The sequence below is a fragment of the Tenrec ecaudatus genome, chromosome 12, assembly GCF_050624435.1.
Source record: "Tenrec ecaudatus isolate mTenEca1 chromosome 12, mTenEca1.hap1, whole genome shotgun sequence".
Taxonomy (NCBI): Eukaryota; Metazoa; Chordata; class Mammalia; order Afrosoricida; family Tenrecidae; genus Tenrec; species Tenrec ecaudatus.
The window spans coordinates 119,992,485-120,016,927 of NC_134541.1; the positions used below are offsets into that span (position 1 = coordinate 119,992,485).

At 44.9% G+C, this 24,443-nt stretch overlaps 1 protein-coding gene across 2 annotated transcripts in view; it reads left to right on the forward strand.

Moving 5' to 3' along the window:
* PRKCB (protein kinase C beta) overlaps positions 1-24,443 on the forward strand; it is a 437,527-nt gene that overhangs the window by 359,172 nt on the left and 53,912 nt on the right. For both annotated transcript variants that reach the window (XM_075564623.1, XM_075564622.1), the window contains exons 11-13: positions 10,537-10,628; positions 12,848-12,910; positions 20,777-20,915. In XM_075564623.1, coding sequence (XP_075420738.1) covers positions 10,537-10,628; positions 12,848-12,910; positions 20,777-20,915 — 294 coding nt within the window. The remainder of the gene's footprint in view (positions 1-10,536; positions 10,629-12,847; positions 12,911-20,776; positions 20,916-24,443) is intronic.

Here is a 24,443-nt window from a genome sequence, read left to right on the forward strand (position 1 = left end):
TGATTGGTTGCAAGCATAGAAAACCCCTCCCCCTAGCTAGCTTATGGGAGTGGGGAGCAGGAGGCGCGGAAAGGACTTTATTGATGGAAACAACCAAAATGCAAAAAATACAGCTGGGGTAACTTTACACCTGCTGAGAATCGATTTCTCTCTTTCTCCTTGCTTTCTGTGTTTCTCCCTGCTTGCTGTAAAGGTGGTTCCTTTGCCCCTGCCATCTACCCATCGCTAGATTTCTAATTCATGCTCACAGGAAAGAGAATCTGATTGGTTCCGCTTGATTCGGGTGTTTATGCTTAGTCCAATCATTTGGAGAGTGGCTACTACTAATTCTTTAGGCGTCTCTAAGAAGGGGCAAAGCTGCAAGGAGGAAATAAGGTGGGAGGTATCACTAGGGAGCCCTGGGGTGGAATGGTTGAGCTGCGATCTACATGGTCTGCAGTTCAAAGCCACCAGCAGCTCCAAGGGAGAAAGACTGGGCTCGCTGCTCCCCTAGCAGTTAGTCTTGGAAACCCACAAGGGGATGCTATGAGTCAGCACTGAAGTGAAGGCAATGGATTGATTTTTTTAAATCATTTTATTGGGGGCTTGTACAACTCATCACAATCTATACATTTATCCATTGTGTCGAGGACTTTTGTACATTTTTTTGCCATCATCATTCTGAAAACATTTGCTTTCTACTTGAGCCCTTGGTATCAGCTTATTTCCCCCCTCTCTTCCCCACCCTCTCTTCACGAACACTTGATAATTTATAATTGTTTTTTCATGCCTTACACTATCTGACATCTCCCTTCACCCATTTTTCTGTTGTCCGTCCCCCAGGGAGGGGGTTATATGTAGATCATCATGAATGATCGGTTCTGCTTTTCAACCCCCACCTTCCCCTTCTCCTCCTGGTATCACTACTCCCATTATCGGTACTGAGGGGTTTATCTGTCCTGGATTCCCTGTGTTTCCATCTCTTTTCTGTACCCGTGTACATCCTCTGGTCTAGTGGGATTTGTAGGTAGACTTGGGATCATAATAGTGTGTGGGAGGAAGCATCAAAGAACTAGAGGAAAGTTATATGTTTCATTGGTGCTGTACTGATTGGCTCTTCTCCTGCCTGTGATCCTTCTGTAATGGGATGTCCAGTTGCCTATAGATGGGCTTTGGGTCTCCACTCCACACTCTCCCTCATTCACAATGATATGATTTTTTCTTCTTTGATGCCTGATACCTGATCCTATCAATACTTCGTGATCACACAGACTGGTGTGCTTATTCCATGTGGGCTTTGCTGCTTCTCAGCTCGATGGCCACTTGTTTATCTTCAAACCTTTAAGATCCCAGACACTATATCTTTTGATAGCTGGGCACCATCAGCTTTCTTCACCACATTTGCTTATGCATCCACTTTGTCTTCAGCAGTTGTGTCGGGAAGGTGAGCATCATGGAATGTCAGTTTAAGAGAACAAAGTGTTCTTGCATTGAGGGAGTACTTGAGTAGAGGCCCAGTGTCCATCTGCTATGAAGGCAGTGAATTTATCAGATGGGAGATACTCTTTTGATTCCAAGAATGCTAACTGGATTGATGGAGGTCATAGGCTGCTGCTGGTAGTATTAAAATGGCATTCAGTATCTCCAGGGAGAGGGGGCTGGTGCGAGCTTGGTGAGTGTCAAGGTCTTATGTCATTGAAGCCATCTGAAGATCTGGAGCTCAGGAGAGCAACCTGGGCATCCAGATCAAGGCAAATAAGAATAGACATGGCCTGGCTCTCTGCCTTGTGGGGTGGCCTTTGATTATTCATTCCATAATCACAGATCCATGACATTTCAAGGAAAAAGAGAGGTGGTAATTGTCCTTGAGAAATCTGCTTTCTACGTGGGAGGCCAAATCTGAGAAAGTTGACATAGGAAGGTCAGATGCTTAATTCTAATAGTGATTCCGAAGCTGTACACACATAGCGAAGAAAGACTGTGTGATATATGTGTCCTTGGTCTCACCCTTCCTTGACTGAGGCTCTGTTTGTTGGCACACACTCGACATGTATCATCTTTCTAAAGAGACTTGGACTTCTCTTAGGAAAGAAAGACTTTTATTATCCCCTTTAAGAAGACAAAGGAAGTGTAAGTGAGCAACACGCATTCACAGCGCGTGTAAGCAGTGTCAGTGGGGCTTGAACCCAAGACTCTCGGTTGCCTTTGGGTCAGCTCCAATTCATGTGACCGCTTATAGAGCAGAGTGTCGTTCTGCTCTGTGGGGTCTTCAGTGACTGGCTGTTCTTTCTTTCGGGAAGTGGATTGCCTGGCCCTTCTTGTGAGATACCTCTGGGTGGACTTAAAGGTCCAACATTTTGGTTAACAGTGAGCCTTTTAATCATTTGCCCCACTTTAGGGGGGGACGCAAACCAAACTCACTGCTATTGACTCAACTCTGACCCTTAGTAACTCTGCTGGACAGAGCAGAGCTGCCCCTGTGGGTTTCCCAAACTATAGGGCTTCACAGGAGCAGAAAGGCTTATCTTTCTGCCTCGGAGTGGCTGGTGGGTTAAAACGGCTGGCCTTGCACTTCGTGACCTAGCTGGTAACCTCCTGTCCCACCAGGGCTCCTACCCTGGGGCAAGCTGATGCCAAAGCCAGGGCTTTGAACCCCAATTCTACACAACTTTTCTCCAAAGCCAGGACCTTTAAACACATCACGACACAACTCCTCTACTTAAAAGAGATGGATCCGAGAAATAAAGAGAAAAGTTTGCCAATCGGATTAATTCATCAGCTTGGGAAATTATGCTTATTCATTAGGGGAACCATTGCTGCTGCTGCTTGCCTTGATGTGGTGTGTGAAATTCGCCACACACTTTGCTAGAAGTGCTAAGTGTCCTCTTGCCAGACACATCGGCATCATGTCATATCTTACTTGGGTGACTTGGAGGACACCTGGCTAGCTCTGAGAATTCTCCGCTGCATCCGGGGCTCTCCCAGGTGAATACTGCTCACGCCATTCGACCATGAGTTTAGATCAGACTATTCTCATCTTCACGTTCCTAAGTTACAAAATTCTAACTATTTTGTATGATGCAGTTAATTTGTTTGTTTATTGATCGAATGTGAGAGAATGGAGAAAGGGAAGGTAAGATAGACTGAAGTCATTTCAAGTGTAGAGGGCAAGGGCAACGGTGTAGTGATGAATAACACTAGCAACAACACTGCCAATTTTTAAAGAAGCATTTTGAAAGTTGAGCAGACTGGCTGGCTTGAAGAGAAAGATAGTGAGATTGCCTCTCTGAGCTTTTAATTGGAGTTGACAGTGGAACACCCACGTAGAAATGTCCTGTAACCAGCTGGAGCTGACTGGAGCTCAGGAGAAAGAGAGAGAGAGAGAGAGAGAGAGAGAGAGAGAGAGAGAGAGAGAGAGAGAGAGAGAGAGAGAGAGAGAGGATAGAAATACAAATCAAGATTCATCAGCCCAGAGAGATGAGCGTAGAAGTTTAAGCTGTAATGAATTGTCTTTGGGAAATTGAGCACAAAGGATCAAATTAATATGGGGTCTGAGTCAAAACTCAATCATTTCTAATTGTCATGTAGTAGAGTCCAACCAATGCGGACCAATCAGAAGCCAACCAATATTACTCTAAGGCAGATCTTTGGAGGCCTTGAAATAATTTTAGAGGAAAAGTGAGGAACAACCCAAATTTCAGAGAATGAAAAAGGAGACTCTATCTATCTGTAAGAATTGGAAGCAGTGGGTGAAGGCCCTTGAGTTGAGTGAAGCAGTCACAGCTGAGTCTCCATGAAATTTATTTTATGACTTCCACTTTGGGCTTCTGACTTGAGCTAATCGTGTGTTTGTTTGAACCAATATTCTGAGTTCTCTAAGACAAGGCCGATAACTGACTCATCATCTTTACCCGTTAGCACAGTAAATGGATTGACACAATAGCCACGACCATGGACTCAAACATGAAGACGTCACCAGACTGAGCAGCATTTCATCCTGTTGCACATTATGTCACCAAAAGTTAGGGCCCACTCGATGGCCTCTAACAGCAGCAGCAGCAGCAGCAGCAGCAACAACAACAACAACAAAACTGAAGACCAGGATTTGGCACACACCAAATTCTTGACTCAATTCTTAAGCCCACTTCTCTGCTTGGCTCCACTGGCCTCTCAAAATGTACATCCAATTTTGATGTTCTCCACTGTAGAGTGGGAGATGAATATTGGTGATACCCAGACCACTAGGAGGAGAAAAAACAGCAGTGGTGGATTACAAATGTATATTTATTTTGTATAGGCCTCAATGTGCACACATTTTCCACCTATGACTTTGGTGTGAGATTGAAAACTTTGTAAAAATCATATTTAAGTTAAAATAGTGACTTCATAAATGTGTTAAATAGTGAATTTTAGTAGAGGAGGGAGGCAGACCCAGTAAAAATTTTAAAGCTAGTCTGAGACATGACTAAAGCTGGGGCTGATAGCTTTGTGCATAATAGTCTGATCCTAACCTACCTGGCTTCCTGCCCTTCTCTTGTGACTCCTTGTAATCTCTGTCTCTCTCCAGCAATAAGAGCCAGAGATACAGAGACTTGAGAGGCTAGTTTTATTATCACACTGCACCGTAAAATACACACAAAGCCATAAAGGGGAAAGCGGATGCATTCAAACTCATCAGCTACTCCACTTTGCTTAGCACAACCCACTGACAGGATGCCAGTTCCCACCCTTGGCAGCACCATGTGTGGAGCGTAGACCTGGGCTCTAGAGGTTTGGGGTTTTGTCCTTTGTCTCGGTGCTGCTTTGGTTAAGAACATGGGCAGCTAGCACATACACCCTGTCACGTTTCTCCACACTCATTTATTTCCGTGACATGGATTACACTCTTCCCCAAGTGCAGCCGCTCGCGCCCCATTTTGTGAGTTGCTCCTCCGACACTAAGACAATCACATTTCCAGTTCCTTGACAATCGTTTGAGTTGCTGTTGTCAAGTTGGTCCCACATATCTGCTAGACCTGAAAAGAGTACCATGTTCAAGGCAGACATTCTTTTCTAATTAAGTTAAACTATTGTTTGGCTTTAAGAAGACTCGGGGGATATGTTTTGGCTTAAGGTTGAAAGATTAGGGCAAACATTTTGGGAGTTCATTCAGTTTCCATGGTTCCAGAAACCATGGATTCCATACATTTTTAAATAACTACCTCTTCTAAAAATGTTTTATGGTGAATTAGGTGCCTGTTTACAGCGCAGACCTTTCGTTTTCCATTTAGCTGTTCATACACAGTTTATTTCAACTCGTCCATCATACCATCACTCATTCTGCTTTCTCACTGTGTTTCCCATTTCTGTGTCTCTTTCTTTCTTCACCCTTGAGTTTGTGCTTGGTTAAATGCTGCCCTTTGGATCTTAATTGGTTGATTATTTTAACTCAGGGGCAGGTTCTGTTCTAGACCAGAAGGGTGACTAAGGGTCATCGTCTGGGAGTCCCACCTATCTCTAATAAACCTGGTCTCTTTTATGATTTTGAGTTTGGTTCCACATTTTGCTCCCAGTGAGTCACGCATTGGGCTGCTAACCACAAGGTCAGCAGTTTGAAACCACCAGCCACTCTATAGGAGAAAGATGCATTTTTTTCTACTCCTATAAAGATTTACAATCTTGAAAACCACAAGTCACTATGAGGCAGAATCAACTAAGTGGAAATGCGCTATTTTGAGTCTCCAAGATCTTTTAATGTGATTTATTTTCCAGTAGCTGGTAGTGGTAACGGCGGATTTTTCCTCCTTAATTAAGTAGATCATCAGACTTCTCTTGCAGAGTGTCTCAGTAGACTCAAACTGTCAGCCTGGTTAGCAGCATAGTGCCTGTACCACGGTACCACCACGGCCTTTTGTAAAACATTACAATTTATGAATGTATCTGGTTTCCTGCCCCCCCCCACGATATCTGGGAGTCCTTAATATAGGACACCTTTGATTATTCATAACAGCATCTCTGGCCCAGAGAACAGTGTCTGGCAGGGAATGGACATCATTAAGTGCTTGTTCATAAAAGGAAAGGACAGCATGATGCCAACTATGTTTAATAGCGAAGGCACTGGTGTGCCAAGTCCAGATGCAGCAGAGTCAAAGATGGTGAGTCAAAGATTTCAGAGTTTCCTTAGAGTCTACACAGGTAACAGCAGCCCACAGCACATGGCGCCCCCTAGAGTGGGACCATCCCTTCCTGTTGGCGTCCCCCAGAGTGGGACCATCCCTTCCTGTTGGGATTCTGACTAATGGGTTTGGGGGACAAGTTGAGTGCTTCCCAGCTGAAAGCAAGCAAGTGAAAATCTCTTCCTCACTTAATTCTCTCTCTGTGGCCGATGCCATCTGCTAGTTTTAAAAATAATTTTTAAAAGCAAGTGTTTTGGTTGTCTTCAATGTGAAGCAAAGACAGAGGCTATTTTTAGGCTTGTTTTCTATCAACCCCCCCCCCCCCCAGGAAAAAAAAGAAAGAAAGAACCAGGGGCTGGGTATCGGCAGTTCTGACTTACTGTTTCCACTCTGTCCTCACCTTATCTATGACCTTTCTGCAGCTCTCCTACCCGAGGTCCCTGAGAACAGAGCGATCCCGCCTCCGCTCTGGGGCTGGTGAGAGGGTGCAGTAGTGTCGCTGCCACGAAGGTCATTGCCATTTCCAAAGACAGCTGGTCAACTGTGTTCCTCCTCTGCCACCTGCCAGCTTCTGTTGAGGCACAGCTCGGTCTCCATGCCCCTGCTCTCCTCTTCTGGACAGGACACACTTTGCAGAGGGAGACCCATCCCCACATCCATGGACTGTCTAGCACAGAACCCCATGTGTCAGTCACATTCACCGGAGCAGCGTAACACAGATAAACGACTGCAGACTCCGAAACCAGACCACTAGGTTCCAATCCTGGCTGCAATATCGCAGCTGAAGGACCTTAGGCAAATGACTTAACCTCTTTATGCCCCAACGTTCTTGCCGTGGAAAGGAAACGAATGCTAGTCCTTGTTCTTTGTGTTGTTTAGAGAGAGACCAAGAAACCCCACAGCCTTCAAGTCAATTCCTACTCTCAGCAACTCCAGCAGACAGAGGAGAGCCGATTCGTAGGGTTTCCAGGGCTGAAACTCTTTATGGAAGCAGACTGCCTAGTCAGTCCTGAGACCAGCTGGTGCGTTCAAACCACTAACCTTTAGGTTAGCAGTCCAACTGTGCCATCAGAGCTCCGTTAGAGTGATTGAGGGGATAAGATATATCAAACACTCGCCCAGTTTACAGAGAGCTGACTCGAACCCATGGCTCCCTCCAGTGTGTCAGAAGAGGACTGTGTTCCCCCTGAGTTTCCCACGGCTGATATTTAGAAGTAGCTTGCCAGGTCTTTCTTCTGAGCTGCTTCCCAATGGACTCCAACCACTCATCTTTGGATGAGCGGCTGAATGCATGAGCTCAGTACCTGCCATGGAGAAAGTGCTCGAAGGAGGGCATGTCATTAGTGCCTTCACTGTAATTAACGGAGCCCTGGTGGTAGAGTGGTTACGCATTGGGATGCTAACTGAAAGGTCAGTCGTTTGAATCACCAGCCGCTCCTTTGGGAGTCAGAAGGGACTTTCTACTCCCAGAAAGAGTTTCAGTCTCAGAAACTCACAGGGCAATTATGCCCTGTCCTACAGTCACTAGGAACTGCCATCAACTTGCTGGCAGTGAGCTTGTTTTTCCATCATCTTCGCTCCTGGTCTTATAACCCTAGCGCAGTGGCTTGACAACTTCTAGCAGCAAACCAACGTGCCAACTCCCCTTTCATGGTGATCTAGCCCTAATCGCAACATAACTGAATCACACATCTCACCACATAAGACTCAACATTTTCATCCAGTCGCCTTCTTCTTGGTTTTGGTTGTTGTTGTTTGAAGTTGGTCATGACCAAATTGATTTCAAGATCCACTAATGAGCTCCACTAACTTGTAGTTTAAAAACCACTGGCCTGGCTTAAATAAACAGAGTGCTTTTAATTCTTATTTGCAGGTGTAGCTCCGCACATCGTGTATTTGAAGCACTAGGTCACTCAGGGTTAGAGGTGGTTGACTATGTCATCATAGTTCACACATGGAGATTTTGAGGCGCAGGTGTATAAAGTGGTGTTCCCAACCCTACACCACCAGAAAGGATAGAGTCAGGTCTTCCAAGTCAACCTTCTGACACGAGGAATGCTGCCACAGAATACCTCCTGCCATCTCCTAGGATCAGGCATCTATTTATTCACTTCATTAATGCATGTTGACTGCTCGTTTGGGGGTACACATGGTGCTGGGTTCTTGGCGCACAGTTGTAAACTAATTCTGCATGGTCTCTAGCTTCCTGGAGCTTTCCCTCAAACCTGGCTGTAAACAGCTTCTTTCGGAGTGATAAGCAAAGTCCTTGTTATGGCGTTTGACAGCCTGTGTAATCTCCTCCCTGAGTCCCTGTCCTTCATCTCCTAACCTCAACTTCCTCCTTCCTTTCCTCTTCAACAAAGACATGAAGAAGAAGCCCATATACAATTAGAGGAAGGTAAGAACGATGATGTAGGCAGGGCAAGACCCTGGGAGGTTTTCAAGAGCTAAAGGCAACAGAGGCAAATACTGTTTTATATACAATCCTGCCATAGTGATGATCTACAAGTAGCTGCTTGGATAGACACACACGCTCAACAGGTGCGGCCGAGTACCCACAAATAACTAACAAATATATATAAGTTTGACAGATGATATTTGTATATGTGTATTTACCTTTGCTGTAAATAAATTCACGAATGTGGTGGAGCATACAGGATGCAGCGTAATGAAAATTTTTGTTGTCTTTAGTTCCGACTCAGAGACACTTTATGGACAAAATATGCCTGGTCTTGTGCCATCGGCACAGTTGTTGCGATGTCTGAGCCCATTGTTGCAGCCACTGTGTCCACCCATCTCATTGAGGCCCTTCCTTTTTCTTCGCTGCCCCCGACTTTACTAAGCATGATGCCCTTCTCCAGGAAGTAGGCTCTCTGACATGTCCAAAGTATGTGAAACGAAGTCCCGCCATCCTTGCCTCTAAGGAGCATTCTGGGTGTACTTCTTCCAAGACAGATTTGTTTGTTCATTTACGATCAAAAAGAAAACTTCTTAGATATCATGAAATACCTTGAGAAAATGAGTTCCTGGGCTTGGGGCCTCAAGACTATAGTCTTTGAGGACACCAAAGTCAATGGGCAGAACATAATTCATAAAGCAAGTGTTTCTTTGGTGAGTAGCAACTGGGTTCTTAAGAGTCCATGTGTAGCCATCTAAGATGCAGTTATTGGACTTTCCCTATCTAAAAGGAACGTAGCATAATGAAATGGAAAAACATGTGGAAATAATTAATTTGCTACACTAATGGACCAGGCAAACATCAGTCCCCACAACCCTGAGACCAGAAGAACTAGATGGTGCCCAGCTACTGCTACCATGACTCTGAAAAGGATCACACCAGGAGTGGAGTAGAGTGGGGCCGAAATGTGAAACAGAACTCAAATTTTTGAAAAAGAATTGTTTTGGACCGTATAGTGACTGGTGAAACATCCCAGAAGATGGTTCTTAGTCACCCTTCCTATCTGGAATAGAACTCAACCCCATGTTAGAATCATCAACCACTGAAGATCCAGAGAGCCTCATTTCCCCAAAAACAAAGGGTTAGGAAAGAAGGAGGAATGGAAATGGGTTGGGAGAAGCAAACACCTAAAAAAATTAAAAGAAATAAAATTAATCTTCTGCTGAATAAGGCTAATCCATTAAGCCACACTTTAATGTACTAACTAGATGATCCTATATTAACTAAAATAAACGTATTCATTAAAACAATTATTTATGTACTACCTCAGCTTACTTGCTGTGTTAGTCTGGGTACATTAGAGAAACAAATCCACAGAAACTCATATGTATAAGAGAGAGTTTTATATAAAGGGTAAGTGCGCATCAAGAAAACATCCCAATCCAGTGCTGCCCAAGCCCACAAGTCCAACATTAGCCCATTTGTCTGACACCAATCCACAAAGTTCTCTTCCATGTCACAAAAAAACACACTATGACGCCAACTGCAGGAGGAAAGCCGAATCAGTGAGTGTGTAAGCATCTCAGCGCTGGCAGGGGTCTCCACACGGCTGCTCCAGCACCCAGGGCTGCATTGGGGTAGGTCCATGTGGCTTCTCCTCAGGGATGTCCTGAAGGAAGTGAGTCTTGCCAGCGGAAGCAGGGAACTGGCTAAGGCAGCTGCACCCTGGTCCAACCATCAGAAAGCAAGAGACCCGAGAATGCGAAAGGCGAGGCTCACTGAGCCATTTATCCCTCTGCCCTTCAATTAACCCCACATGTGCTTATGGGGCAGGTTGGCACAATAAACTAACTACCTCACTTGCCTACTTCCAGTGGCACAAACACTATACTTGGGGAAATACCAAGCCTGTTATTTTGACTAGAAGCCCCCTATTTTGGGCATTCCAGTTGGAGTCTGAGAAACGACAGGATGCTGATTTTTCTGTTTGTTTTCCTCTTTCAGGACCGCCTGTACTTTGTGATGGAGTATGTGAACGGGGGCGACCTCATGTACCACATCCAACAAGTTGGCCGGTTCAAGGAGCCTCATGCTGTGTATGTGGGAACCTGTGTTCTTCTCTTTCCTTGGGATGCAAGGGTTGGCTCTTGTGCCTCGGGGGTCTGTAGGCAAAGATGGATTTTAAACATCTGGGGCTTCTTTGCGAGAAAGGGATGGCCAGGAGAGAAGGGGGCTCTGCTTGATACGGGATGCTTCTTGATTTCTTTGCCACATGAAAAAACACAGCTAGTTTTTTAGCTCCGGTGCTTACCCCTGATGCTTTAGGAAGCTTCCCATAGCTCCCTTGGGGAATTTCCTTGTAAGTTGTGTTCATGTGCTGCACTGACTGTGTATTTACTAGGTGCCTAACACACGTGGTCTTATGTAATCCTGAAAACAACCCTGGGAAGTAGGTGTTCTCTCTATTTAAAATGAGGAAACTGAGACTCAAGAAGCGTGGGAAATTGACTCAAGGTCACAGGGCTAGGGAGAGGCAGACACAGAATTTTGACCAGCCCTCTTTGCCCACATTGCCTCTCCCTTCCCAGGGCCTTCATTCCAACAAGATGAAGGGCCCCACTGCGTGGTGGGCTGGGGTTTGTGGCCTTTTGAACATGTGTTTCTTCCGCCGAATCCACTCGTTCCTCTCTTCCTTCAGTTCACAGAGCACAGCCAGCGTCGCTTCTTTTTGAACATAAATCTCATCCTGTTACTTGAATCCTGTTGGCATACAGGAACACAGCAAGTTACAGGAATGAACAATAACCTTTTCCAGGGAGTTTGCCAAAGGGCTTGGGTGGTGTAGTGGGTGGCGTACGACACACCGCAAGGCTTGCCATTAGAACACACGGGAGGAAGTTGAGCCTTTTCTGCTCCTGTGAAAATGTACCACCTTCAACAACCCCAATGGGCAGGTCTACTTGGTCCTCTAAGCTCACCGTGAGTCAGAATCCATTTGACAGTGCGAGTTGGGTTGGCAGTTTTGTTTGGCTTTGTTTTTTTTGAGAGAGCGTTTGCCCTGGTTGCCAGTGGTGCACGAACTTGGGCCGCTGAAGCTCATCAGTCGTTCCTTGGGAAGAAATTGTGGCGATCTGCTGATGTGGAGATTTCTAGCCTCAGAAGCCCTGTGGAGCCATTCTGCCCTGTCCTATAGGGTAGGAGCGGACTAGACAAGGATGGGTTGTTGCTTTGTTCTGGGCAATTTCCCAAGATCATATGGCCCATCCAGAAATTTGCCTGGGCTTGTGTAGGAACTCATTCCCTCATCTCACACCTGGTGGTCCTGTTTATTTCCACCCTTGTCCTCATTTTCCTTCCACCCGCTGAGGCACGAGCACCAGGCTCAGGCGAGGTTTGCATTCCTGTGCTTCTGATCCAGCCATTTAGGACATCTCAGCACCCTTCCGGTGGGACCACCGGGCTGACCCCTCTTCCATTTCTCACATCTAATTGACCTCTGGCCTGAACCCTGCTTTCCCACATGGCAAGTTATCGAGAAATGTAACGTATTTCTCTTGAGCCCTGCTCCACCTTTGTGGTACCATGGGGCTTTCTATTTCTCATGAGCTTTTTCTTTGTGAGCTTTCAGTAGCACCTTCCACTTGAGGTGGCTGCTCTTCACAACCCAGGCCATATTATTCTTTGGCTTTGTGACCTGGCCAGGGTACTTCATCCTTCAGCCTCAGGCTCCTCGTTTGAAGAACCAAAACCCACTGCCATTGGGCCAAGTCTGGTGCCTAGCAACCATCTGTAGGGATGCTAAGGGTGTGAGTCGCCATGGGAGCACATACTTTCATCTTCCTCCTGGGACAGCTGGTGCATTTGAAACACCAGCGTCATGGTTATCCGTCTAATGCTTACCCAGCACCTCCACCGAGGCTTCTTAGTTGAGGAACAGGAGGGTAGGCTTGTTATGAAGACTAAGTCAGAGAATGCCTAAAATAATGCCCTGAGATGGTACACCTTCAATAGATGCTAGGTGTTGTTATTAAACTGTACTTTTTTCATCTAGCCCATCACATAGCATGCACCCCTTCTTCCTGTGTCATTTGCAGAATCCCTGCCCATCCACAAATTGCCCTGAGTACAGGTCTCAAAATCACGCCATCCATTTATCTCCTCTACCGATGAGATCTACAGCTGATTCATTATCGGTGGTGGGGCTTCAGTGACCTACGCTTATGCCAAATCGGGTTGAATCCTGAGAATTTCCATGCATATGGTGTCCTTGATTCTTCGCTGTCACGTTCTCTTCAATGTCTTTCTTTCTTTTCAGATTCTACGCTGCAGAAATTGCCATCGGTCTGTTCTTCTTACAGAGCAAGGGCATCATTTACCGGTAAGTAGCATGGCTGTACTTTTCGTCTCCTCGTTTTTCTGCTCTGCTCCCTTCCCTGTCTCTTTCTTTAACTGCTTTTAAAATTAGAATCCACAGTGGGGGAGGAATCCTCCAGTACTAACTTGGGCATGTGTGCTGCCAGGCAGTGTCGCCCACTGCCCTGGCAAAGTGTGGGCATCTCTGTATGTCTGTAGAAAAATGTCTGTGTAGCCTCTACCATCGGCAATGGTGAGCTCATTTGCTCTGAGAGAAGGAGTGACCCCTGGAGTTGTGTCCAGGGACCCTACCCTTGGATGGTTATAGAATCTTGGATATCAGAATATAATGGATCGTATGATTATGAATTAAAATTTTTTTGGCTAGGATAATGTAGTGGATTACACATTGGCACTTCCACTAACTGCAAGGGCAGCAGATCAAATCCACCAGCTTCTCCATTGGAGAAAGATGCGGACACTTTCTTTCCCATTAAGATTCATAGCCTCAGAGACCCAAAGGGGCAGTTCGATTGTGCCAATTAGCATTGCTATGAGGCCGAATCAACTCGATGGCCGTTGGCTGTGGTTTTTGTTGCTGTTTTTTTTTTGTTTCTTTCTTTTAAAAAAAATCATTTTATTGGGGCTCATACAGCTCTTATCACAATCCATACATACTTCAATTGTGTCAAGCACATTTGTGCATTCGTTGCCCTCATCAATCTCAAAACATTTGCTTTCCACTTGAGCCCTTGGAATCAGCTCCTCATTTTTCCCTTCCTCCACACCCCTCCTCCCTCATGAACTCTTGGTAATTTATAAATTATTATTTTGTCATATCTTACACCATCTGACATCTCCCTTCACCCGCTTTCAGTAAGTGCTTTCTAGTCTCTTCATTTTCAGCAAGCAAAGTTGTGTCATCTGCAGAGTACAGGTTGTGAATGAGACTCCCTCCAATCCCACAGCCATATTCTTCTCCATCCAGACTAGCTTCTTAGATGATTTGCTCAGCATGTAGACTAAGTATGGTGAAAGGATATGACCTTGTTGCACCCCTTTCCTGGTTTCAAACCACCCAGCTTCCTTTGAGCACACATGTAATGGCTTTGCATGATCCATGAAACATAAGTGAACATTATTTTGGTATTCTCGGCTTTCAGCCTATCTGCATTTGATATAAGCTGTGTATCCCCTCATTCCACATCCTCTTCTGGATCTGGCTTGAATTCCTGGCAGTTCCCAGTTGATGTACTGCTCGGACCATTTTAAAATTTTCTCCATCCAAGTTTCACTTCAGTGTGATGTGAATGATATGGTCTGATAATTCTTCCTCCTGTTGGATCACCTTTAGCTGGAGTGGGCACAAACATGGATCTCTTCCAGTCAGTTGGTCTTCTAAATGTCTTGGCATAGATGGCTGAGCACCTGCAGCACTGTATCCATTGGTGGAAACATTTCAATTGGCAATCTGTCTCTTCATGGAGCCCTGTTTTCCATCAATGTCTGCAGTGCAGGTAGAACTTTTTCCTTCAACACCATTAGTTCTTGATCATAGCCAACCTCCTGAGATAGATGCATGTCAACCAATTATTTTGAGCCCAGTGATTCGGTATTACTTGTGTCTTTTTTTTATCTTTCCTGGACCATTCCGCTAGAATCCTTCAGTATGGCAACTCCAGGCTTGATTCGTCTGATTTTTTTCTTCCCTTTGGAAGAACATTATGATACGTTATCTTCTCGAGCCCCCCTTTGAAATCTTCTGTCCAGCTATTTTACTCAATCATTCCTTCCTTCCACATTCAAGAGTAAGTTTCAGAGTCTCTTTTGACATCCATTTTAGCATCCTCTTTTTTCCTAGCTTTTTTAATGACTTGGGGTTTGTTTGTTTGTTTGTTTATTGTTTCTTCAAGAATGAGTTCCTTGATATCATTCCACAGCTCATCTGGTCTTTGGTCATTATGTTCAGTGTGTCGAATTTATTATCGATATCTTCTCTAAATTCAATTGCAATATACTTCAAGTCTTATTTTAGCCCCATCGACCTGTTTTAAGTTTCTTCAGCTTGACTTTGGACTTGCAATTGATGGTTTGTTCTACGGTTAGTCCCTGGGCTTGTTCCGATTGATGATACTGAGCTTCTCCTTCATGTCTTTCATAGATGCACTTTATTTTATTCCAATCTATATGTAACGGATTAGGGCCATGTTTGTAGTCATCATTGATTTATATTATTTTAAAAGGTATTTGTCATGACTAAGTCATGTGACTCTTACAATAATCTATCATGTGCTATCTAGTCATTTGTATCACCAACGTCATATTGTTCAACTGCTGATACTTCTTTTTGAAGGATAGATACACAAAATCAAGGTGAAGGCAGGGCTGTGCTTCCTCTGAGTGCTCTGGGAACAAGCCTTCCTGGCCTTTTCTTAGCTTCTGGTGGCAGCTGGCATGCTTGAGTTTCAGCGTCCTCTCCTCTTCTTATAAGGACATCAATTATATTGGGTTTAAGGTGAACTCTACATCCAGTATAACTTTATCTTAATTGTATATACAAAGACCTTATTTCCAAATAAGGTCCATTGTGAGGTTTCTCATGGACATGAGTTTTGGGAGACACTGCTCCACCCAGAAAGAAACCTGGTGGCTCAGTGGTTAAGATACTCAACTTCTAACCAAGAGGTCATCAGGTCTCCCACACCATGTACGCCACAAGAGAAAGATGTGGAAACCTGCTTCCATAAAGATTTATAGCTTTTAAAGCCTTCTGGGCAGTTCTACCCTGTTGTCTAGGGCTGAGATGATGTGGAATTGACTAGATGGCAAGGGTTTTTGTTTGTTTTTGGATTCAACCTAATATTGAGACTAAAAGGCATAACGAGATTCGACTTGGTGATCTCAAGGCCATAGTGGGCATGGGGCTAGGAGTACTTGAGGGGTGGGGAGTGGAAGGTGGGTCTTGCTAGAGCTTGTAGAGCCCTGGGGCTTTTCCCCACCATGAAGTGGTGATGTCGAATCTTGTGGGAGAGGGATCTCCTCCTGCATATAGTCTCTACACCAGTGGCATTCCTGAGAGAATATGGGAAGTACGGGCAGCACTGGATGATACTGTCAGAGGGGTTGACACTAAATGACTATGTATAAAATATATATATACACACAGGGTTTCAGCAGAAATGAATTATTTTTTATTAAAATGTCCCAGTAGGATGAGTCAATCAGGGTACAGTAGAGCACCGATGGATCATGCACTATACCTCTGATCACTTGAGGCCTCCTCACCACCCACTATCATGACCCTAGTGCTGCTTCCCACTCTGGACTAGACAGGAGCATGTACATAGGTATAGATAAGAGATAAAACTCACGACACATGGAACCCCGGGAACAGGAATGGGCATAGAGATACTAAAAGGGTAGGGGGAAGGGGAAGAAGGCAGGGAGAGGGGTACCAATCACAATGAATGGCACATAACCACACACCCCCATCCAGGTGGAAGAACAACAGAAGCCAGAGGGGCAGGGAAACAGCAGTCGTGTGAGATTTACAATAATTAACAATCTAATCTATTATGAGGTCACAAGGGTTGGGGGCAGGGAGGATGGAGGGAAAAAAGAAGAGGAGCTGATCCCAAGGGCTCAATGGAAAGTGAATGTCTAAAAAAAGATGATAGAATGTATGAACTAACATGTTGGATACAATTGATGTATGGATTGTAACAAGAGGGGTAAGAGCCCCCAATAAAACGATCTAATAAGTAAGTTAGTAAGTAAATAAATAAAAATGTCCCTCTAAGGGAAACATTTTTCAGAAGCACAGCACACACGTATCAATAGAAACACCGTGCTAAGCTGAAAGGTTGTGCCAATTTCATGGGAGCTCACCTCAAGCACACATTGTTGTTCTCGTTGCTGCTGCATAGTTGCAGCACGTGTCAGTTGCCTGGCATGCCAACCGTAATGTGGTGGTCATTCATATTTGTGAACCGACAGCAATACATGGTTTGAGAATAGCAATTAAAAGAAGAGGAGGAGAAAAATCTAGAAAGACTTCAGCTCAGTGACTAAGAATGTTGTAATGACCAATGTGATCATTCAATGTACGAAGGTTTTGCAAAACAATTTGATAACCCTTATAGAATCTAAGAAATACCAAACTTAAGCAATTATCCCACAGAGTTGAGTATGGAAGAAGATGCTTGGTGGGGAGTTTGGCACCTGGAGTTACTGCACTGGGCAACACTACCCCAAAGGATGCCACAGCTCCACTAGTTCAGTTGCCTTCCCCTGGCAATGGAGAGATGGCGGTCAGGGAGAGGTGAGGTCTTTCCCGGTACATGAAAGATTCTAGTCATGTCAGAGAAACAGAGAGAATAAAAATGGTGCAAATTTTTAAACACTGTGCTTGTGCTCAATGCAGATATGTTGCCATGTGAACATGGGACAGAACCTGTGAGTCTGCTAACCCTCAGTTCCCCTGATGTCTGTCCCAGGGAGGGCGTCTTGCATGCTCATAGGATGCTGGTGTGGAGTGATCCTTACTATCTCCCAAATGACATGACCCCTGAGTTCCTGGAGCCTGGCCTTGGGGTCAGCAGCACTCCTGGTGTGAGAATAGGGAGAAAAGTTTCTTGAAAGAAATATTAGGATCTACTTCACAGAACATGCTACAATAGGCACAAGTTACAAATGTCCCAAGTTCGCTCAGTCAAGAGGATGGACAGGAATCATTTGGGTCTAACAGGAGATCCTCTTACACCTGTGGACACTGAAAACCCCCATCTCCTACCGAGACCCGCACAGCCTGGCATGTGGGTCACCTGACCCATTGGCACTGAAAGACGAAGTGTTGATGACGGAGCTGGTGTATCCTGGCGTGATTCCTTGTAGTCGGGATGTGCAGCGATCCCCCCAAGTAGCAAGCTCTCCTGACCGGCTCAGATGGAACGAACATGCTGAGAATGTAGCCCCTGTTCTTTAGCTTAAAGGTCAGTTGTCACCTCCTTAGATAGGTCTCCCCTGCCATCCGGTTTCAAGTGACCTCCCCCAGTTACTATCGATTTCATCGGTCTTCTTATGTGCTTCATGCCACTTGCCAGAATCTATAACTTCACGCTGATAGATTTGAATACCTGCTCATTGTCTTCTTCCCTAAAGTAGAATTCAGTCTGAGTAAGAACAGAATGCCTACTTATCTTGTTCACAGCTAGGTGCTTAGCTCCATGCATAGAACTTGTCACCCAGTAGATACACAACAAGTTTGTTTTTAATAATCATTTTATTGGGGGGGCTCTTCTAATTCTTGTTACAATCCACACAATTGTATCTGACATATTCGTACATATATTCCATCGTTCTTTTCTAGACATTTGCCTTCTCTTGAGCCCTTGGGATCGGCTCCTCTTTTTTTCCCGCCCCCTCCCCCAACTCTCATGACCCCTTGACAGATTGTAGATTGTTAATTATTTTCAAATCTCATATAATTTATTGTCTCCCTTTCCCTCTGGTTTCTGTTGTTCTCCCCGCTGGATGGATGTGTGTCATTATGTGCCATTCATTGTGATCAGTGGCACCCCATTCCCCTACCCTTTTGGTATCTCTATTCCCATTCCTGTTCCTGGGTTCCGTGTGTTGTGAGTTTTATTTCTTGCCTCTACCTATGTCCATGCTCCTGTCTAGTCTAGATTGGGAAGCAGCACTGGGGTCATGATAGCAGGGGGTGAGGAGGCATCAAGGGATCAGAGATATATTGTGTGACCCATTAGTGCTCTACTGCACCCTGATTGACTCATCCCCTCCCTGTGACCCCTCTGTGGGAGGATGTTCCATTGTCCATAGATGGGCTTTGGGTCTCCACTCCAATGCCCCTCCATTCTCACCAATGTATTTTTGTTTGTTTACATTCTTGTTGTGAGTCTTCTGATGCCCATTGCCCAGTCTCGATGGCACCTCACGATCGCACCGTTTGGTGTGCTTCTTCCATGTGGGCTTGTTGCCTCACTGTTGGATGGCTGCTTGTTTAACTTCAAGCCTTTAAGACCCCAGACATTATAACTTTTAATAGCCAGGCACCATCCTCTGTCTTCACCACATCTGCTTATGTATCCATTTTGTCTTCAGTGATTGTGTGTGTGTGTTGGGGGGAAGGGGAGGTGAGCATCACAGAATGCCAATTTGTTAGAACAAAGTGTTCTTTTATTGAGGGAAGGTATGAGCCAAGGCTCACTGCCCATCTACAGCTTTAGTGTATTGTCTTATAAATATATGTACATAGACCAATACCACTATTGTTATGGATTAATGTATTTACATAAATGGACACCACTGTTAATTTCCCTATCTATGCCTTTGCTTCCTAGAACTTGCCTCTCTTTCCTTTTGCTTCCTCTTGCCCTGCCATCACTTTCCCCCTTCTTCCACCTCTTAGCGCTTCCTCTCCACTAGCTTGGTGTTGCTCTAATACTCACAGGTTCTCTAACCTCTCCTAGATGCTGGTTCCACTTCCCTAGTTGTTCTCCTGTCCATGATGCCATCCACTCACCACACCCTTCTCCCCACTTCCTTCTTCCCCCTCTACCTTCTGGGGCCATTGGTCCCATTGCTTTCTCCCTGGGCTTCCCTCCCATGGTCCAACACATATAATTAGGCAACCCACCCATGTTCTAGTCCGAACAATAAGAACACCTACTGTTAAAGAAAGAAAAGGCATGAGACCACAAAAACAAAAAACCCTACATAGGTCCAGGTCTGTTCGCTGGCCCCCACGAGCCCCTCCCCACTGGACTCCTCAGGAATTCTATAGCTCGGCTTTACTCCAATTACTGATCTGTTGTGCTCCATTCCCCCACTGTCTCCCCACCGTGTGTCCCATTATTGTCCCCTGTCTCCGTCTGCTCCAGTGAGGGGACAACATGTCTCGAGTTGTTGGCAGTCCCACAGTCCTGGCTGTGCCCCAGCAGCTCCGTGCAGGGACCTCATCCTCTGGGCTTGGTGTGTCCATGTAGAGTCTAGGCCGCCTGCCCCTTTCTCTTTTTCCTTCTTGGCTTGCTTCCGTCTGGGTATGGTAGTCGGCTCCTTGCCCCCACCAGAGGGTCTAGTGTTCTTCTCTGCAGCACACACTTCCAGGGTGGGGGGGTCAGGAGCTCCTAGATGGTGCTCCGAGGAGTTGGTATAAGATAGCTGAGAACATTTGAAGTTAAAGAATGTTCTCCCAGTCATTCTCCCCCCGCCACGGGCCAGGATCTTCAGAAAGAAACTAACTTTGGGAAAAATATACATTCCTACCAAATATAAAGGCTCCTGAGGTTGCAAACTTCCACTTTTGGAATCGTGGATACACGAGACTTTATGGTCACTCTGCCCTTTGTCTAACTTTCCGTGATTCCCCTCCTCAGCGAAGCCATCGCATTGTGTCCTCTGAGACACTTGGAAGAGTGACCTCTATAGAAAACTAAGAACTCAGAGGTTTGTGAATTCTTATTTTCTCTCCCTGCCAAATTGTAGGCCCTTAAAAGGCAAGGCTGTTTACCTTTACCTTTTTGTCAGTACAGTCTCAGGTACAAATGGTTGAAGCTTGGGACATTTGTCCACTTGCTAACTGTAAGACCGGAGGTTGCGTCCAGACAGAGACTCCTCAAAGAAGTGGGGAGGCCTGGAAAGCCATGTCTTAGTAAGCAGCCACTAAAACCTCTAGGGGGCATAGTCCTGTTCTGACTCTCATGAGTACCTGTGAGGCAGATTCGACTCCATGACATTTGTGTGTGTGTGTTCATGTACTAGCCCCACGACGCCTTGTACAGTCTTTTGTGCATCACCAGTGGCAATGGGTTGACTTTCCTGAAATCATCCAAGCCTTTCCTTAAATGCCTAATACTTATGTCTGCTGCAGTGACCTCAAACTTGACAATGTGATGCTGGATTCTGAGGGGCACATCAAGATCGCTGACTTTGGGATGTGTAAGGAAAATATCTGGGATGGGGTGACAACCAAGACGTTCTGTGGCACTCCAGACTACATCGCTCCTGAGGTGAGAGCCGATGGGCCCTAACACACGTCCCTGCTGAGTTGATGCTTTCTGGGCCCCGTTGGCGTCTTCCTTGCTCCCTAGTTGGCTGTTTGCACTGGGAAGGGTGGCGGGTGGTACCTGACAAGCCAGCCGCAAGCTGGTCCTTATCCTGTACTGAAAAATCATTCCTTTGAGATCACACATGCAAATTAACTTAGCACACAGCCAGAAGCTCAGGCTCAAAATACGTCAAGGTTTAGGAGAAAATTTAAATAAAACTCCCAGAACCCTCTACCAAACACCAGCAACAGTTTCCCTCAAGCTGCTCATATGATCCCTCGTGGCCATCGGATCCCTCCTCCTAGTTGAAATGTTTGCTGAGTGAGGGGGAGAGAAAGAGCGAGAAATCCCTAAGCTGAAATAGCATCTGTGTACCGATGGATGATATGTAATAAGTATGGTGAACCCTGAAATTTTCAGAATTTCCCCCTTGTAATAGTGTTAATTAATAGTGCGCCTGTTCCTTCCCAAAGGAAACGGCCAGTTGGGGAAAGGAGTTGCCCACCATATCATAGCACAATAACTTCGGCCAGAAGATAGCTATCCCTTTGCTTGGAATTGATTCTTGGAAAGGGGCAGAATTCTGCAATTCACTGCTGTATTTGTTTTGAAGGAGAGAAACTGAGGTTGTGACACAGTGTCTTAGAAACAGGGATCTTAGGGTATTTTTTCTTTTCATGAAATAACTGGACACACACTCCACTCCTCTACCACAGTCGTGTCTCTTCTACTTGATAAACACACACGCATGCGCATGCACATACACACACAAGGGTGGTAGGATAGCTGTTCGGTGACTTCTCACGACACCACTCTTTTGTCAACGTGAAAAATAGTCAACCACCTTAATGGCAACCAGCAAAGGAATGCCCAGCTAACATGATTTAGGCATACAAACTTGATGATCTAGCCTTACACAAATCTGGGGCTGACTGTACTCCTAACCTGGAAGAATACTTCTCCACAAGCTGATGGGCTCTAGTCTGAAGCCTTTATAGAACAGACCCCTACACCCCTTCCAAAGAGTGAGTTAGATGTACATGGAGCTATGAAGACGTCTTCAAAAGAGATTGCTGGGGGAAAAAATGATGCCGAGTGATAAATACAATAAGATGCCATCTCTGACCATACAATCCACAAATTACTGCTGGATAGTTTGTGTGCATCCATTTAGAAGCATAGACATCTGGAAGGGCACAGACTGATTTTAAAACATTGGATGAGGGCAACAGCAAGTGTAGCTCTATCTACGCTGTGTAGATTGCTGGCAAAGTAAATGTACCTCTGTATGACTGGAGTTATTAAAAAGTAACCCATTTAAAAGTTAACCATTTATTAGGACCCAATGCCATTTTCCATATGGGAGCATATACACAGGACTATTAAAGTTTTCCTTCATTCAGTCATCAGGGTATCCGACACAATCGCCAACTCAATTGATTGATGTGCTCCAGGTTCAATAATCTCTGTCCTGAACCCTAACTGAACTTCAGAGGCTCCCTGGGGCACTTTTAAAATTTGGGCCACCCACCCTCAATTGAATCAAATCCATTGTATGAGAATCTGCACACTCAGGCCCAGCCTCCATGGTTGCCTGATGCTCCTGGTGGGGTGGATTGTGATGCTGGTGACCATGGAGAGACAAGCTGCAGGTCCGGTGTTCCTCCCGCTCTGCCTACTACTAAGCCCATTCCCTCCAGTGACTCCTTTGCCTCCCCAGGGTCTGGTTTCCTTTGTGAAAGGATTGACCTGCTGGGCTGTCATGAGGATCAAAGAAGACAGAAGCACTTTAAGCCTGTGAAAACACTTTCAATGAGAAGTGTTCTCACAGAAATCTTTCCCTTTGGCTTCTTGGAGTTTCGTTCTCCTTAGAGGACGTTTCTGATTTTTCTGAGAGTCCAGGTGGGAAATGGAGTTTGGTAAACAGATATCCACTTGACAGGCAGATTTCCTGCAACACCTTTCTTGTGCCACGCCTCCCTAATTGAATTAGAGAACAGCCCGGTAATAAATAGCATTTGAGGGCAGACTATGTGAGAGACACATAGGATCTCATGCTCGCAAAACTACAGGAAATATAAAACAGTATTTTCTTTTTATATAGGAAGAAAGAAAGGCTTAAAGAAATAAGTAACTTCCCCAGGGTCACATAGCAAATAGTAGAGCCGGAATTCCAATATCCACTGACTTTCAAAATTCAGCCATAACTTTTTTTAACCCTTGCTGCATCATCTCGTAACCCCTTTGATACAGTTAGTTTGAGACCTTCTTATGGAGAAACCGGGTCCTCACGGCTATTGTAGACTTTACCCTACTCTGGAAATAGGCTAATATGGATCCCAAACTAAAAACTGTAAATACCAGCTGATCCACCAATTCTACATCTAGGAATTTACTGTTAGGGTCTCATTGGACAGATGTCCACGTATCTCATTAAAAGGCTATCTATTGCAACAGAAGAAACCCCACCCAGTGGATATTGATATAAAATATATTGGAATGTTATACAGAGGTGAAAAACGGATTGTATGAATGTATGGACATTAGCATGAAAACAAATGAATAAAACACTGTATTCAAAGTCCGTGGTAACAAAGTGTTTATGCGTATGTAAACAACAGAGATTAGGATGCATTCATAGGCTTTGAAAAAAGGTCCGGGTGGAAACAGAGAAAGCATTAATCATATTTTTTTCTACTAAAGGATTGTGAGTGTTTTTCATTTCATATTCTTGCTTATCTGTATTTTCTAATTAAATGATAATTAGCAATGTACATTACTTGTCTAACGAGAAAACCTAGACGGTGCCCAGTTATCACTGAATATTCGAATGAGGAGCACAATAAATGAATCCTGATTTAAAAAATAAAAGGCGAACAGTCAGGAACCAAATGTCAAATTCTTGAAGAATCCAAATCCGGCCAGTTTATTGAGCCCGGAGGGGTCCCTGGGCCCATGGTCCTGAGTTGGCTTCAAACCTTGGATTGAAACTATTCCCTAAAGTTACATTTAAATTAAGGACCAGTTTACCCCAAGAATAAGAGGTGCCACTCTGGAGTACTTTGTTTCCCTAAAATGTATATATTATCCTTCTAAGATCAAAGATCAACAACTTTTGACCTATGGTATAAATTTGGGGAGGTGGGGGAGGGAGGGTGGCAGCGAAGGAGTGGAAGGGAATTTAATGAAATGGAAGTGAGATACCAGAACGCTGATACGCTGTAAAAAATATGGTAACTAAAGTCACTGAGCTAGAAACCGGAATGAGATCAGATTTGGTCATGTGTATGGTCACCAAAAAGACAATTAGAACTCGCTGTGTGGAAAAATCAGGAAAACAATATGACACGCAGCTCAGGAAGAGCTTAACTCAGAGGTGGGAAGGAAGGGGAAAGAGGGCCATCCTTGATTTGTTTGCACTGAGTTTCTGTTTATGGGAAAGGAGGCAATGGGTGTGGCGAGAGGTTGGATACTATGATTACTGTCATT